Consider the following 16,163-nt stretch of genomic DNA (forward strand, 5'->3'; position numbering starts at 1 on the left):
AATATGAATAAATTTTACAAATATACCATTTAATAAAATAAATAATTAAGAAGTAAAAATTCATATCCGCGCTGGCGCGCGGATCAGGATCTAGTTGATATTATAAAACAAACACCCATGCGCCCACTGGTCAAGATCTAGTTGTGATTCTTTGAAGCGCATGTCTCCATACTCAATTTAATTAAACCAAAGCTTTTAAACCAAACAGCAATACAGTGAACTAGCAATACAAGTCTTTGTCAATTATTCACCAACACCTAATCTAGCTAACAAAAACGGCAGAGACGCAACAAAATGTCGATATATATATAGGCCATACAAAGTAGCTGCACCAGACATAGTAAGAACTTTGTTTTTCTTTTTAATAACAGTCTGCATTCTTAAGTAGCTGAACAGCTTCAGCCTCAAAGTCTCCATCTCTTTTTTTTTATGAGATAGTACCTCATGAAAATGGTAATGTATCCTCACTGGTCTCTGGTCTCAGGAGATTCCACGAGAAGTCTGCTCTGTCCATTTTGATCTTCTTCTTCCAGAGACCAAGAATCCCAAGCCAATTCCAACGACTTGTATGTTTACCCCTTTTTTACTTTATAAAGTGTTTTCTGCTTTATACTCTCCATCTGTGTGGTGGTTGTTGTTGCCTCTAGTTTCGTAGCAGTCCATTGCGCTGCTAATACTCTCGCCTTCCTCCCTCAAGATCTGTACACCGCACTCAATAATCTTGTCATCGTTGTCCCTACAGCTGAATTCAAACAGAATCTCACTCGTAGTGATATCCAATTCATGGCATTTGTCTGTTTGAAACAAGTCCCCACAAAATATTAGGAGATGTTCCGTCAGAAACTTTGGAGACAGCCCTGAAATCCAGTACTCAACTTCGTTTAGGAGTATACCTTCTTTGCTTCTTAGACGACAAGTTATATCAAAAAGTGGATATCCCTTAACTGGAGAAAGCAGAAGGCAAGCCTTGAATCTTGACGATGCTGAGATAGTTCCCTCAACATGCAAGCTCATAGGGACGGCTATGGAGTTTCCTGTCGCTTTGTGAGTGAAGTTTATAGGGACTTCTTTACCCGGTAAGCATAAATAATTATAATCCCATTGTTGTATGATTCTTCTCCGTGCTTCTTCCTCCAACATCACACAGTTGCGGTAGTTAAAACTTGCACACGGATCACCGAAAGTGTGAAGTACAGTCGTGAGTGATCTGCAATCAGTTGCATCCAGACACCAAAGCGAAGGGGGGAGACCCTGTAGTGACACGAGCTTTCGACAGTTTTGGATGATAAGACTTTGAACAAAAGGAAGACTAATGACGCAATCTGGAATCGTGATAAAATGACTGTTTCTTAAGTCTAGCTTCCTTAAACTTTCAGGGACATAACATAATGTCATGAGGTTTTCTGCTGCCAATATGAAGCCATGTAAGACTAGACCAATGCCTGCCAATTGTCGGAGGAACTTCTCTAATCTTTGTGTTTCGTACATTGAGATGCTTGATGTTCCTAGAAATATCTGGAAAACTTGTCAAGCTTGAGCAGTTACTCATGTCTACTTCATCAAGAGATGCTAAGTTGATGTTGGTTGGAATAACTTGTAGCTTTTTGCACCCCTTCATTATCAACTTTTTAAGTTTGTGTAGATTCGAAATAGAGGAGGGAAGCTCCACCACACTTTTACAGAATACAAGTCTCAGTATCTCGAGATTTGGAGTTTCCGAAAGATTTGGGATCTCTTTCAACTTGAAGGAATAGCTCAAATCTATCTTCTTGAGATTTACAAGCAGCTACACAACAAATTAAATGAAGGTTATTATTAAACTTAGGCTGAATCATATCAGAAACGTATATATAGATAAGTAAAGGACCAACCTGGACTCCTCCCCATAGCTTCTCGAGCTTGCTGAATTGCATACGGAGCTCGATGAGACACTCTGGTCGGAATTTTGGAGGAAGACGTTTTCTTGGATATGAATTCCAGTCTAGTAACTTTAGACTAGGTAGATATTCCATGTCGTCTAACAAGCTAACTTTTTTATGCATGCCTGGCTTATTTATGTAAAATCTCAAGAATTGGAGATTACGCATTCTTGCAAAGGCTCGCCTACGTATAGAGAACTCACTGATCTTGGACATATCAAATGATATACCTAAGACAGATCCAGTACCCTAACACATTTTTCCAAAATTGTGGTCACAATATGAAAGATGTATTGACAATATCTCAAGTGAGTATATAAATGTAAGAACTTACAGTTTCATTTGCTAGTACATCACAAATCTCTTGAGGCTCTACTAAAAACTGACGTCTCCCAGGTTCTATAGACTGTTCAAGAACTATCTGTCTACCCAATTTCTGTAGTAAACAGTGCATCACTATCCGCCCATCAGTAGATACCTTCAAAAGAGATTTATCAGCCAGGGTCTTCAATCCATTTCTGACGTCCAAGTTACTTTTTGAAAGTAGGGTTGTCATGTGATCAACATTCTCATTGTAGAAGAAGCATGCAATGTGAAGAAAAAGATCTTGATCTTTCTGTAACAGTGTTTCATATCCAACTCTTAGTACATTCCCAATTTTTCTTTCAAGACTGGTTTCTAGCCTATATAATTGATGCCCCCATTCGTTCTTGCTTGCTCCACGTAAAGATGAACCCACAACACAAAGACCCAGCGGAAGATAACCACAAAACTCTGCTATTCTATGTGAAAGCTCTTTAAAACCTTCCCGTGGAGATCTTTGTTTGAAAGCAGATAAGCATAAGATCTCAAGAGCTTCTTCTTCGGATGGAAGATCCACATGATAAATTTCTTTGATCCCATGTGCCTTCAAAATATTTTTATCTTTCATGGTAAAGATGATCCTACTTCCAGGACCAAACCAAGAAGTTTCTTTCGCTAAGGTATCTAGTTGCTCTAGCTCCTCTACATCATCAAGAATGATAAGAACTCTCTGATCATGTAGCCATTCCTTTATTGCACATAAATCATGTACCTTCATGTCGGTTTGGTTAAAGATCCTGGACAGAAGTTGGCTTTGTAAACACAACTTGGAATCATAGTCATCAACACCCATTATGCTCTTATTGTAGCTTCCCTTGAGGTTCCCCATAAAACACCTAAGTGGAAAACTGCTAGAGAGTTGGTTATATAAAGCTCTAGCAATGGTTGTCTTACCAATTCCCGCAGGACCCCATATTCCAATCATCTACACTTCATCGCATTCTAGGCATAACAAAGAGTACACTTTTCTTAAGTGAGATCCAAGTCCCACAACCTTGTCACAATCCCTGGACAGTGTGACATTCAGATTCTTGGAAACATCTGCAACAATCTTCTGCATCATCTTAGCCTCATCATCCCTGAAAAAAACACAAAATCATGTTGGTGCGATTTAAATTTTCTTCCCATGCCTAATTGATGAATTTAGTTTCTCCAATAAGCAAACAAAATAATGTTAGTGGGTCTAAAATTTGAGAACTTTGAAGCATTGATTAAAGGTTTAACTGGTTTCTCCCGTATGCAACTTTTACGGTTAATGGCAATTGTTGACGTTTTACAACAATCACAAAAAACGATGTAAATCACTTCAAACCGTTCCGAACCTTTTAAAATTAAAAGCCGGTTTCCGCTATCATTTGCGGGTGCGGAGGTTGCAGTTAGATAAATAAATATAAAACTGTTTTCTAAAAATATTTTAAAATTGAAATATTATAAATAGAATATATATATATATATATATATATATATTTTATACTTTACATTAAATTCACTAACAATATCATAATTTATATTAAAAAACTTCAAATCAAGAATATTAACTATAAACTAGAGTTTGATCCGCGCAACTATTTTAAATGTTTGTTTGTTTTATATACAGATATATTTTTTCTGATCATTAGTAATATATATTTTAATGTTAATCATATACTTGAATGCTTATATAACTATTTTAAATAAAATAATTTTATAACTTACATGTTATAATTAACCGATTGTTTAAAGCCGTCAGATGCGTTTGTCACTTCTTATTATATATTTATCTTATTGTATTTGAATTTAGTTATTAAACAAATTAATATATTCATGAGAAAACATATTTGAAATTATTTTGTATTTAATATATGCTAAATTCTTTTACCATAATCTTTTATGCTTCTTCATTTTAGATAATATATTATTGTATATACAAAAATATGAGATATGCTAATTTTTAGACATGTATTATATAGTTGCTAATTTTAATTCGTTATGTCATTGTATTATATTTTTAACATAAATAATTTATATTTATGAAAATAACTTATAAACATATCAATTTAATATAATTTTACTATATTAATTTATTATAATAACTGTAGTTTAATATGATGATTATGATTATAAAGTAGATAAAAATATGATATAATTTATATTTTTTATTTTATAAACGATAAATTAATATATATTAATGCATAATAATAGTTCATTTCTAATGACGAAATTAGTGAAAATATTTACATATTCTTTTTGAAAATTAAGATATCGTTAAAATATTTTTCAACATATTTATTATAATTTTAAAATATAATATTAAATAAATAAATAAATATATATATATATATATATATTTATATTGAAAAAGAAAAGATATCATGGTTAAAGTAGTTACAAATATTTTATACATGTATCATATAGTTTGCTAATTTTAACCCGTCTTACAAACATATTATATTTTTATTTTTGAACATAGATATTTTCTACTTATGAAGATAAAATATATAAATTTATCAATTTAATACAATTTTATCTTATTTAGCTCAATATAATAAATTTCTTTTAATATGATTGATTATGATTATATAATAGATAAAAATATGATATAATTTTTATTTTTAATTTTATAAACGATAACTGAATATATTAATTTATAAGAATATTTCGAAACTAATTTTAAAATTAGTTAAAATATTTAAATATATTTTTTGAAAATTAAGATCTTGTTAAAATCTTTTTAAACATATTTGTTAGAGTTTTTTTATAAATATATTTATATTTAAAATGGAAAGATATCAAAAGATATTATGATTAAAGTAGTTCAAAGATTCTATATATTATTAGCTTATTAAAATTCATTTAATAGATATGGTTTTAAATATCAACATACATACATATATAAAGATATATATATATATATATATATATAAATGAAACAAAATATTTTTTTAATAAATTTCTAATATAAATCTTCAAAAATGATTTTATTGAAATTATATTTTTCATCTCAACTAAAGTAAATAAATAAATGTAATATTTCTATTAAATATTTTATTAATAATTATTATATTTTATCTTAATAGTATGTTTTGATATATTTTATAATTTTATAATATGTTAATATTGATAATTTAATATTAAATCGCTGCATTATGTCATAATCAACCAGTCATAAAGATCCCGCTAGTTTATAATCTCTATACAGTCGCACAAGTCGCTTAATAACGATAGAAACTACAACTACCTATGTCCACAAACTCCCACAACCGCACCAGCAACCGCTACGTTTCAACCGCCTGAGAAAGCTAAAAACATTTCAAACTAATGAAACCAAAAAGAAGAAAAAAAAATTACATACCAACTTAGAGAATGTACTCCGGCTATTTCTGCGACATCAGTTAAAGCTTTGCTCCATATTTGCTTCACTTCCTCTGTTTGTATTTCGCAAGTTCTGCCGAAAGCCCTTCCGAAATCACCGCTCTGTTGTCGTACATCAGATGGATCAACGTCGTAAAAAAATAGTCATCACCATCTGCCCACAAGCTTCCTTGCATTCCAAGATTTCCACCAATTCATCTAAACACCAGCTGGAAGAAGCGTAATTCTTTGATAGCACCACCATCGAGATCCTAGATTCTCTTATTGCTTGTTTGAGTTCTGGTCCAATCGTCTGGCCTCTTACGATCTCCTGGTCTTTAAACACCGTGATTCCCTTGCTTGCAAAGTGGTAATGTAAATGACTAAGAAACTTTCTACGGACATCCGGGCCATGGAAGCTTGGAAACACATGATATTTCCTTATCCGGTGAGAAGAAGAAGCCATGAGTGACAGGGTAATGATAAGTTGAAGAATGTATGATCAGAGAGCCGCAGTGCTATTAGAAAAGAAAGCAATCTATAGAGGAGAAAGTGTTATTTAACTAATGCAAAAGCATAATGAATAAATACATGTAGAGGGTAAACTCCAAAGAGATGTGAATTATAATTTGATATGATGATAATTGATAAGCACTGAATAGAAAATTCCATTAAATCCCTCATTGACAGCGGCCTTTTTAGAATCAACTAACTGACTTGGTTTTATTCTCTCTCTTTGCTTAGTAAAACAAATAATTAATCAGAATGCCTGTTTTCATGTTTTTTTAATTGAAAGTTGCATCAATTTTTGTAATGAAAAAATAACCATCCTAACTGTCAAAGAAAAGTAGATATACAGTTGGTGATGTTTGAAAGAATTCATGAGCAAGAGATGCAGAAAAAGAAAGCTGGCCGGCCATGAACTAGTCATTACTGTAATCCATGTTGAATTTGATTAATACCCATTTAACTCAAGTTTGAATCCTTGAGGATGTTTCAAGAACTGATTCATTTTTTTTTTTGCTTAAGCTTTGGTAAGAACTGATTCATGGTAGTGAGGATAGTAATTAGATCACTTTATTGGAGCAAATTCAAAAATCATATGTTCAAGGCCAACTGTAGACTATATAAACCATATACCATGGTTAGTATTACTCATGACTAAACCATCCTTGTGAGAAACAACTGCAGAGATTAGCAGAAGACTCAAACGTTGTCGTGACTACTTACGAAGGCATTCATAACCATCGTTGTGAGAAACTCATGGAAACTCTTAATCCTCTCCTCAGGCAGTTTCTCTTATAACCTCTGATTAATTATGTCAATTTGATACTGGTGTAATTAATTAAAGCGCTGCGTATAGTTCTAACCACACCCACATCCCCCAAGACACAAGTGTTTAGAACCACACAAAAAAATGTAACAGTTATGATTGTTTTGTTTACATCTAATGATTTATTTGTCTGCGCTTGGTAAGATGAGTTGAACTTAACTACATTCGATTAGGCATGTACCTTCAAATCTAAGCCTTATACTATTAATCTTCACTCAAGGATTAGTTTTTATTTAGGAAGCTATTTGAATATCAATGAAACTGATCCTAAAAGATACGCCATTTATGGGATCGTTATGTAAATACAATAGTACGGCCAACAATCTTTAATTTATACAAGTCAGCAGAAAACTATATACCGGAATTCAAGTTCATGCCATGCGCAAAATGATAAGTTACAAAAGTTCATTATTGATAGAGTTGTTTGTCCTAAGCATCAAGCTTCCCTTGTTCTGGTCTCTCAAGTTCCCCATGGTGCTGTCGGTCCAGAAGGCCTCGTGAAAGTCGGAGGAGGGGCGGTTGAAAACGGTGGCAGAGCCTGAGATGTCTGAACCGGTGGCGTCTGTCCCGGTTGTGAAACTTGAAGCCTAGTCTGAGACTGTTGGGTAGGTCGGATGATCATGTGGTCAAGAGCAGGGGAATATGAACCGGGCGTAATACTGCCTCGCATCCTTGGGCGCCAGTTGCTTGTATCAGGAGTAGCCGAGTCCACATCCATTAGGTCACTGGTTCGGGAAACTGATTGAACAGGGGGACTACTCGGGCGCTGCGTCTGAGTGGTTAAATGGTTACTGTTTAGACTTCGTGCGAAATAACTGTTAGGCTGGGGAGCAAGTACTCTAGGGATACGCGGAGACTGAGCCAAAGATGATCCATTCCCAAGAGACTGGCTCGTAACTTGGACTGGGTGCACCCGGCTCTGCAAGGAACACATACCCTCAAAATCTCAATACTCACTCAAAGACGAAGAAAGTATAATTCTCATACGTATTCACTAACCTGTGATGAAGTTGTCGATGATGACATCTGACTGGAGGTTCTACTAAGATATGTTCCACCGGGAGTAACAGGTGAAGCATGAACCTGAGGAGATGGGAAGACGGTGGAAGTAGTTGCTGATCTCTCTCTTGGAGATGGTGCCTGTGAGAATGGCGCAGGTACATGTGTTGGATCTCGAGGCATTGGTAGTTGAGATAAGTTTGAGTAATCCTGACCAGTTCCAGTATTCAAGTGATCTAGCATGACCTCGTCAAGTGATATCACATCCGAGAAGTTAAACATAGAACAGTAATCGTCGACTGAAGCATCTTTGCTTGTGTTGTTATTATTAGATTGACCCTGAGCATCTGACAAGTGGGGCTTCTGGTCCACAGCCTTGCTGGTGCTACCAAATAGTTCAATATCAGTATCGTCCTCATCATCCCCAGTAAGATCCAAGACAACAGGACCAGCATTTAACAAGCTATTTGGATCTTCAAGATCATGGATTATTGCATCACGGACAGGTTCCTCGTTTCCATTATTTTCCATTGCAACCTTCCATGTACCACCGGCATGGATGATTACATCGGCAGCATTGCGCCCCGCATCCTTTAATATCTGAGAATATGAAATGAGACCAGTTATCTATATTAAGATGCAATGCAAAATTATAGTAGTACGCAACTTACGGCGTAGAGAGTTACTTGCCTTGACCATGTTTTGATCTAAACGGATCTCTGGGTAGGAGACAGGTTGATTGCAGTGAGGGCAGCGCCAGGATGGGTTTCTCATATTAATGTTGACATAATTCCAGAAATCAAAACACTGCAGCAGAAAAAGTTATTCTACAAATAACAAGTCTTACGAGAAAACGAAGATAAATTCAAAACCCTGTATCACCTGAAGATGTTTACACAAGTGGCCCTTGACTGGAAGCTTGATCCGGCTGCGACTATTATAATATAGACTTCAAAGTAACTGACCAAAGACAATCATAACATTACACAGTAGTCCACAAAAAGAGGCAGAAGTGATACCTTATAGGACATCTGAGAGATACTCGAGATGGCCCCTCAATGATGTCAGAATCTAATGACAGAACCAAAAAGAAAGTACAGAGCCATTAATTCCAAGTCAATGAAATATTCACAGGGCATAAAACGCAAAATTTCCTCATTTCTTGTGATCTTGAATTACCTGGACTTGCCTCGACCACTCCAGACTGCACATACTCTTTAAGAACTGGTTTTTCAGGTAGCTGTGCTAAACCCGTAAAAGCAATTACAATGATGTAATGACCATTGGAATTGCCCATAACTTGTAAGAGGTTTGTTCCGTATTTGAGGATGGCAGTAACATTTGTTGGGAGTTGAGGCCCCGAATCCTGAAAAATAAAAATAAAGATTTGACAATAAACATAAACACATGCACATAACTAGTTCAAATATACAAAATTACATCAAAATTTCACAAACCATTGAGATATTAACCCTCTTCTCGACCACCTTTCCATTTAAAATGAAGCTGCAATTTTGATACAAAGGCCAGGAGGTTAAAATTGGATCATATTTCGTGTCAGCGATGAAAAAGAGCAAATTCTTTACACCTGACTTCTGGAGGATTTATAATACAGGCGGACGTGTCTATGTTTTCTGTCTGGACAACAAATAGCCGCTGAGAGCAAACAAGAATGTGGAGTTAGTGGGATAATATGCTAACCATAAGACAGAAAGCTAGTGCATCAACAAGAAGAAACAAAGATTCACAATGAAAAATGAAATCATAGACAACACACAAGCCATACGTACAATTTTCTCTTGAGGAGAATGCGGCATATTCTTCGAGATATGGAAATCATGTGCAAGCATTGTATAGCCAGACTGTGATGTAAAGAAAACAAAAATGAAAAGGAGCACAGTTAGAGGGTAACATGTTCAAACCAGAAGACAGAACATCACCTTCACTTCAAGAGAAACAAGAACATGCCCAAGCTTTACAAGAGGATAAAACCTGGGATCAGAAAAAAAAAACAAATTACAACCGACGCATAGATTTGTTTCAAGTGAGTACCATTCTGTTGAAGAAGCTTGTGACATGAGTATGTAAATCAACAAAGAAAGTGAAAGCAAAAGCTACCTCTCCATGATCTGCGATAATGTACCACCAGGACTTTGAATAGCAGGGATAGTGTTTTCAGGATTCCCGAAACCATTTTTCATCTGAATAAGAAGGAAAAGATAAGTAGCTCCCTCAAATAATCTGTAATCCTCCTCCTATCTCAAAAGAAGACAGACCTGATCAGCAAGGGCGATGAGTTCTTGAGCCTCGCTATCTGAAAACCATCCCAGTTTACAAGCATGCTGTGCCATTAACACAAAGTCTTTAAACTTCTGACTAAAATCATTCTTCTAAACAAAAGTGGCGTTCTTTCATCATTCAGAGAACAGAAGCACTCTAATGCCAATTAACTCTTTTGTCTGATGTTACCTTAATAGAGATCATGAGCACCAAAACAGCAGTCTTAGTGTAGACATCATCTCTATGTCGGCACACCTAACACAAAGCCAATATATAAGTAGAGTAACAATGGCCTCAATCCATTCAAAAAAGTCTCGATATTTATCAGTAACTCACCTGTTTAAGCAAGGAGGGAAGATCTTCAACCTTCTTCGGGATTTCATTGTTAGCTATCGCAAAATCAATTCCTCTGCATCCAATCCAATCAATTAAAAACCTAAAGACAGAAATTGAAATTGAGTGTTAAAGCAAACTATTTTACTTGGCGAGAGAGATGCAGCAGCTTTGGAACTCTTTGACGTCGCTTTTGGCGCCGGTCTGAATGTGGAAAGCTAACCGTTGCGTCACGGAGGCCAAACGGAATGAATTGACCAGAGCTGCCGCCGCCTTCTCCGGTAACCCAGTTCCGGCCACCGGACGCACCGCCGTAGACGCAGATGACATCGATTGGAGTCAGTCGTCGACGCAAAGGATCTTTTTCTTGGATTTTGAACAATGAAATCAAACGGTTCCTCCTTAGTAATCTATTGATTCGATTCTCGCTCGACGAAGAGAAACGGGAAAAGCTAACGTCTGTTCATTCGAACACCTGTTATGACCCGAGAGTATTCAACTATTGGGCTTTTACTGGGCCTTTGTGATTGAAGCCCAATTTTCTACAATTAGGCCTTTGCTACCAAATTTTTTTCCGCATATTTTTTGTTTCTTAGTTTTACTATCCAAACTGAATCGAATCAGAAACTATCCAAACCGAACAGAAACAAAATAATGGATTCTCTATCCCCCTATCTAAATTACCCAAAATCTGAAATACCTGAATTGAACCAATATCCGTAATGTCCATGCCTATACTTGTCATTTTTACGATTACGACTATGCCATTAAATCATTTATCTATTTTTTTAAAAAATATATATATTAACAATTCCTAAACCAGAAAATGTATGTGCTATTACCGGGATGAGGCGTAGTAGATCAGGGTCAGAAGTTGATGCTAATGCGTCTGTGGTAGCATTCTCCCCTCGGGAGATTTTAGTCAACTTGAATGTGGTAAAATTTTCAGTGAGCTCTTGTTTTATCTTTGAATATGCCATCATCCTTTCATCCCCTTCTTCGTAGTCACAGTTGAACTAGTTTTCCACAAATTGCGAGTCGTAAAACGGTTCCAGGTTGTCTGCACTGACAACTTGGGCAAGGCCCAGACCGGCGAGCAACGCTTCACACTCTGCCTCAGTTCTTGATGCTTTGAAACCTATTCTGACCGATTTTTCGAGAATTTCCCAATAGGTGACGTGAGGACAGTGATTTTGTTGTGGGTTACCACTTTTCTTGAACACCAATTTGAGATGGTGATTTAGCTTGAGAGGGCTACAAGAAGAAGCTTGAAGATTGGAGAAAGAAGACGTTGGATAACATAAGTGTGGCAAACACTTGGACTCATTCAGAAGGTCTTATGGAAGGAGAGTTATTAAGATCACGTGAGAAGCACGTGCAATGATTAATAACTGGATGCATTATAAGGCAGAAGGTCTCGTGTATTTGACGAGAGATGAGATTGACGACGTCATCGTCTTCTTCGTCGATCTCCAAGCTTCAGAAGAGAGAGAGAGAGAAAAGTCAAGAGAGAGAGATACAGTGAGGTTGTATTCTTGGGTCTTGGGTTAGTCTTTTCTCTAGGATTCTCTTCCTTTGTAAACCGATTAGAGTGTGATCGGTGGTGAGTGATCTTCTTGTATAAACCCGTCGAATGTGGTTTCCGATTCATCTATGGAAGTTGGTGATGTGCCGCAGTCCACGGATCATTACATGGAACCAGCTCAGCATGGAGTTCAGGACGTTCTGAACATTTCAACCGAGGTTCATGTTTTTCACCGTACCAGACTTGACTTGGATCATGCCAGACTTGAGAAAGATCATGCCAGACTTGACGTGGATCATGCCAGACTTGATGAGGATCATGCCAGACTTGACTTGGATCATGCCAGACTTAATGAGGATCATGCCAGACTTGACTTGGATCATGCCAGACTTGACTTGGGTGGTGAAGAAACCGAAGACGGACATGCATTCTCATCTGGCGGACCATCCGGACAATCCCGCAAGCGTCCTTATCTTTACCCCGTGCATCCATCTGGTTCGGATGAACCTGGACATCTTGGCTAGTCTTCTCTATTTTCCGTGCCTTGACCAGATCTAGTCTTCTCCATTTTCCGTGCCTTGACTAGATCTAGTCAAATTTGTATTTTCTATGCATTGTTTTTCCACATTTTCTTTAATTGTCTTTGACTACAAAATACTATAAATATGTAGTCCCTTTGATGAATAAAATCAGTTCAGTTTTGGTTGTTTATTTGTTTCTTCTCTGAGAGTGAGAGAGAGTTCTTTAGCTAGTTCATTGGTGTGAACCGGCTTGTTGATTTGGTGGTCAGCCAATTCATCTTTGTGTGTTGTTTGGTGGTTAGCCAACACATTCACTCTTTCTTTGGTGGTTAGCCTTAGATCGTGGGTATATCAAGAGTCATTCCGCATCTCTTGACGATCCTTTCAATCCATCTTAGTTCCAGAAGTGCCGTTTGCCTTCTCGGATCATATCCAACACCCAGCTAAAGTGATCCTCCCTATCTTAGGGTTCTTCAGTTGGTATCAGAGCCACTTTGGCTGGTTTGTTTTCATTTCATCTTTTCATCTTCTCATCTCTCCACGATTTTCTTTTCTTATTTCTTGTTGGATCCGGGCTGTTCCTTTACTCCCTTGTGATCGCCTGTTATTAAAAAAAAAAAAAAAAAATCGATCAAAAAAAAAAGAGTGAAAATTTTGGCTTGAATCACTTCTGAAGAGAAATCCAGGGGGAGTGGTGGAAGAGAAACTCTGCTGGCTGAAGAGAAACCCAGCCTTAGGACAGTTAAGGCGGATCCACACAAAAATCTCTTCATTTTCTTTCTCTTTTCTTTTACCACAAAGTTTGTTTTGGGTTTTGATTGCTGATTTTTACTGCCTATCATCCTTTGAACCAGTGAAAGAACTCTGAGTGACCATCTAAAAATCGTGAGCTAAACACTCGAGAGTGTGAGAATTTTTATTTGCTAACTTTGTTAAGTGTTTTAGGATGTTTGGACTTCTCAAGAAATCAAAACCACAACAAGACGTCTACTTTCCTTTTAAAACTGTTTTTGAAAAGGAGCAATTGATTTTTGATAAGAAACAATTTGCTTCTAATGGGTTTGACTTTGTGCAGAAACAAAGGAAGAGACAAAATAGGTGCGATGATGAGAAGTGGGTCAGAAGTGGTGATCGTCCATTCACCAAAGCCAAAAGAAGCAATCGTGATGTGCCTGATCAGGACGAGCTTCAGACTTATGCCAGTTTGGAAAAGATGTTGCATAAGGCGATTCATGTTGTTCGACAACTCAAAAACAAGGGAAACACAAACACTTTTTCAGCACTAAAACATCAATGTAAGTCTTCTTATCTTTCAAATTCTGATTTGAAAACTAATGATATTTCTTTTGATAAAAGCAAAGCTGTGAAACCCACAAGCAAGGCTCATTCCACCAGGTGCTTCAAATGCCATAGGATCGGTCATTATGCTAACAAGTGTCAAAAGCAAAAACTGTTGGTGACTTTGGAGAATGAGAACCTTGAAACTAAGCCAAAAAAGGAAGATCCTTTGCCAATTCAAAAACTGGACCAAACTCAAGGTGAGCATTGTGTTGATTATGGTTCTTTTGCTTATAATCCTTTTCCTTTTAATGTTTCAGATTTGAGGACAAATCTTTTTAAAGAGGAAGGGAATGATGTGCCGCAGTCCACGGATCATTACATGGAACCAGCTCAGCATGGAGTTCAGGACGTTCTGAACATTTCAACCGAGGTTCATGTTTTTCACCGTACCAGACTTGACTTGGATCATGCCAGACTTGAGAAAGATCATGCCAGACTTGAGAAAGATCATAACCGGATGTAGTGGTTCGTTAACACCGTGAACCGGGTCAATTGAGTGTGTTCTTGATTCGTGAAGGTCGCCAGAATCGATCGGAGTGGAATTGACGGAGCAAAATTCCTCAACAAGTGGTATCAGAGCCAGGTTAAGGCGATTCTCGCGGATTAACTTCGGATTTTCAAGAGTTTGTGGATTATTCAAGAACAAAGCGGAGGAACAAGAAAGATGAAGCGTTAGGGGTTTTTGCAATATCACAAGCTGAGTTGGTGATTGATCTTGGATCAATTAATTATGGAGTCGGGAAGAGTTCTACGATGAAGAGACTGCTCAGTGATGGCTATTACAAGTTCTGGGAAGAGTAAACAGAATCAAAACGATTCACCGTTACGGAGACATCGCAAGCTGAGGAAGAAGAAGGTATCAGCTGGGTTCATGTTGATATCACAGGTCCTGAAGGAAGATATATTTGTGGTGAAGAAACTCAGTGATGGTGATGATTTCAAGAAGGTGAAATCATGGAGCAGTAAGTTAATCTCTCAAGTCTCTCGGTGATGAAGCGACAGTGTTACTGCGAATATGGTCGTTCAAGATTGGAGGCTTCAAGATTGGTCAAGCACAAAGGTTTCAAGACTGAAGGAAGAGCAATGGAGCAATGAGGTTTTGTTCATGTTCTGGGTTGTGCGTTTCGTTGAGGCTAACGTGAGGAGGATGTCTCAACGTTTAGAGCTTGGTTTCTGATTGAGAAGGGAAAGAGGCTGAGAGCTTTCGACGCAGGGTTATGCAATAAGAAAGAGTCAAGCAGGCGCTCAGTTCAAATCTCAGAGGCACTCATGGTCATGGTTTGTGATTCTCAAGGAATTGAAAGCTGGTTTGGAACACAAGAGAGCATACTGGTTTTGCAGGAGGAGATAGCCAAAGTTGTACTAGGTTCAAGTTGTTTTCTTTGGTTAAATTCTTGGTGTGAAAGGATTACGTGCTGCTGATGTTCAAGTGTTTGCTGAGGGAATAAGCTGGAGGTAACACACATAGATCGAAGGACTAGGGGACACCTTAGTGTTGGGGTCAAAAACGGTTACGACGAAGTTAACATCCAAATTCCCGAAGAAGAATTCTTTTACGTTTATACTTTCGAAGTAGATTCTTCTTTACAAAAAAAACCTCAGCGGAAGAAACACGAATCATCGGACAAGAGCTCGAGAAGGATTGTTATGCAGCAACCAAACGCGTGCTCCGCTCGGTCGCTACAGAGCGACCAAGTTCGAGCCAAAGCTCAGTCACTGCATAACAACCAAACGCCCATTCCGCTCGGTCGCTACGTAGCGACCGAGCTCTTCCGAAACATCGATACGACATCAGTTCATGCATTCTCGTCTACCCTTCGATGCTATCTCCCGAATACCGTAGCGAACCCTTCTCACGTTCCCCGCCATTTCTAAGTTATCAATCAAACTTTACCGTAAAAACCGCGGAAAGTTCATTCTTTATCGAAAGAAGCCGTAATAAATGCTTCGAGTCGAAAGACGGCCCAAAGGGACCTAGGACACGACTCGAGGCCCAACTTACGATTTCTTAACCAACAGCCAGTAAACCGCATGTCGGTTTACGCTTGGTCCGCAAAGGGAGATAAATGTCAAGTTTCCGCGGATAAATACGAAATTTTGAAGATAATTACGAAGATCGAAAAAAATGGAATATCTCCATTTTTATGCTATGGCGGCTTAAGGGCAGAAGAGGAAAGACGTAAACCGACCTTGGAGCCAGTATATAAGGGGTCCTAGGC

At 37.5% G+C, this 16,163-nt stretch overlaps 1 protein-coding gene and 1 pseudogene across 2 annotated transcripts; both read right to left on the bottom strand.

The window, feature by feature from the left end:
- LOC125588974 lies at nt 1–6,947 on the bottom strand (annotated as a pseudogene).
- A 250-nt stretch (nt 6,948–7,197) lies between these two features.
- On the bottom strand, nt 7,198–12,233 carry LOC106445795 (E4 SUMO-protein ligase PIAL2). Of its 2 annotated transcripts, none has more exons than XM_048761002.1 (16): nt 11,400–12,233; nt 10,706–11,032; nt 10,561–10,633; nt 10,414–10,479; nt 10,221–10,286; nt 10,063–10,145; nt 9,885–9,936; nt 9,735–9,806; nt 9,533–9,600; nt 9,402–9,450; nt 9,124–9,310; nt 8,964–9,015; nt 8,827–8,872; nt 8,635–8,751; nt 7,945–8,544; nt 7,198–7,864 (listed from the first exon to the last, which is right to left on the bottom strand). In XM_048761002.1, exons 2-16 carry the CDS (start codon nt 10,885–10,887, stop codon nt 7,406–7,408), a joined length of 2,172 nt encoding a protein of 723 aa, XP_048616959.1. In that variant the 5' UTR covers nt 10,888–11,032; nt 11,400–12,233; the 3' UTR covers nt 7,198–7,405. The 2 variants fall into 2 exon arrangements, with proteins under 2 accessions (XP_048616959.1, XP_048616957.1); XM_048761000.1 differs by having other exon boundaries at nt 8,827–8,878.
- Between the last annotated feature and the right edge of the window lie 3,930 nt (nt 12,234–16,163).

Source organism: Brassica napus, chromosome C6 (assembly GCF_020379485.1).
Source record: "Brassica napus cultivar Da-Ae chromosome C6, Da-Ae, whole genome shotgun sequence".
Lineage (NCBI taxonomy): Eukaryota > Viridiplantae > Streptophyta > Magnoliopsida > Brassicales > Brassicaceae > Brassica > Brassica napus.

Coding starts and splice junctions, on each gene's coding strand:
- LOC106445795 (XM_048761000.1), bottom strand. CDS start 10,887: ATGTCATCTGCGTCTACGGCGGTGCGTCCGGTGGCCGGAACTGGGTTA. Junction 10,480..10,560: donor TTCCCTCCTTGCTTAAACAG/GTGAGTTACTGA, acceptor GCTTTGTGTTAG/GTGTGCCGACATAGAGATGA. Junction 7,865..7,944: donor CATCGACAACTTCATCACAG/GTTAGTGAATAC, acceptor TGTTCCTTGCAG/AGCCGGGTGCACCCAGTCCA.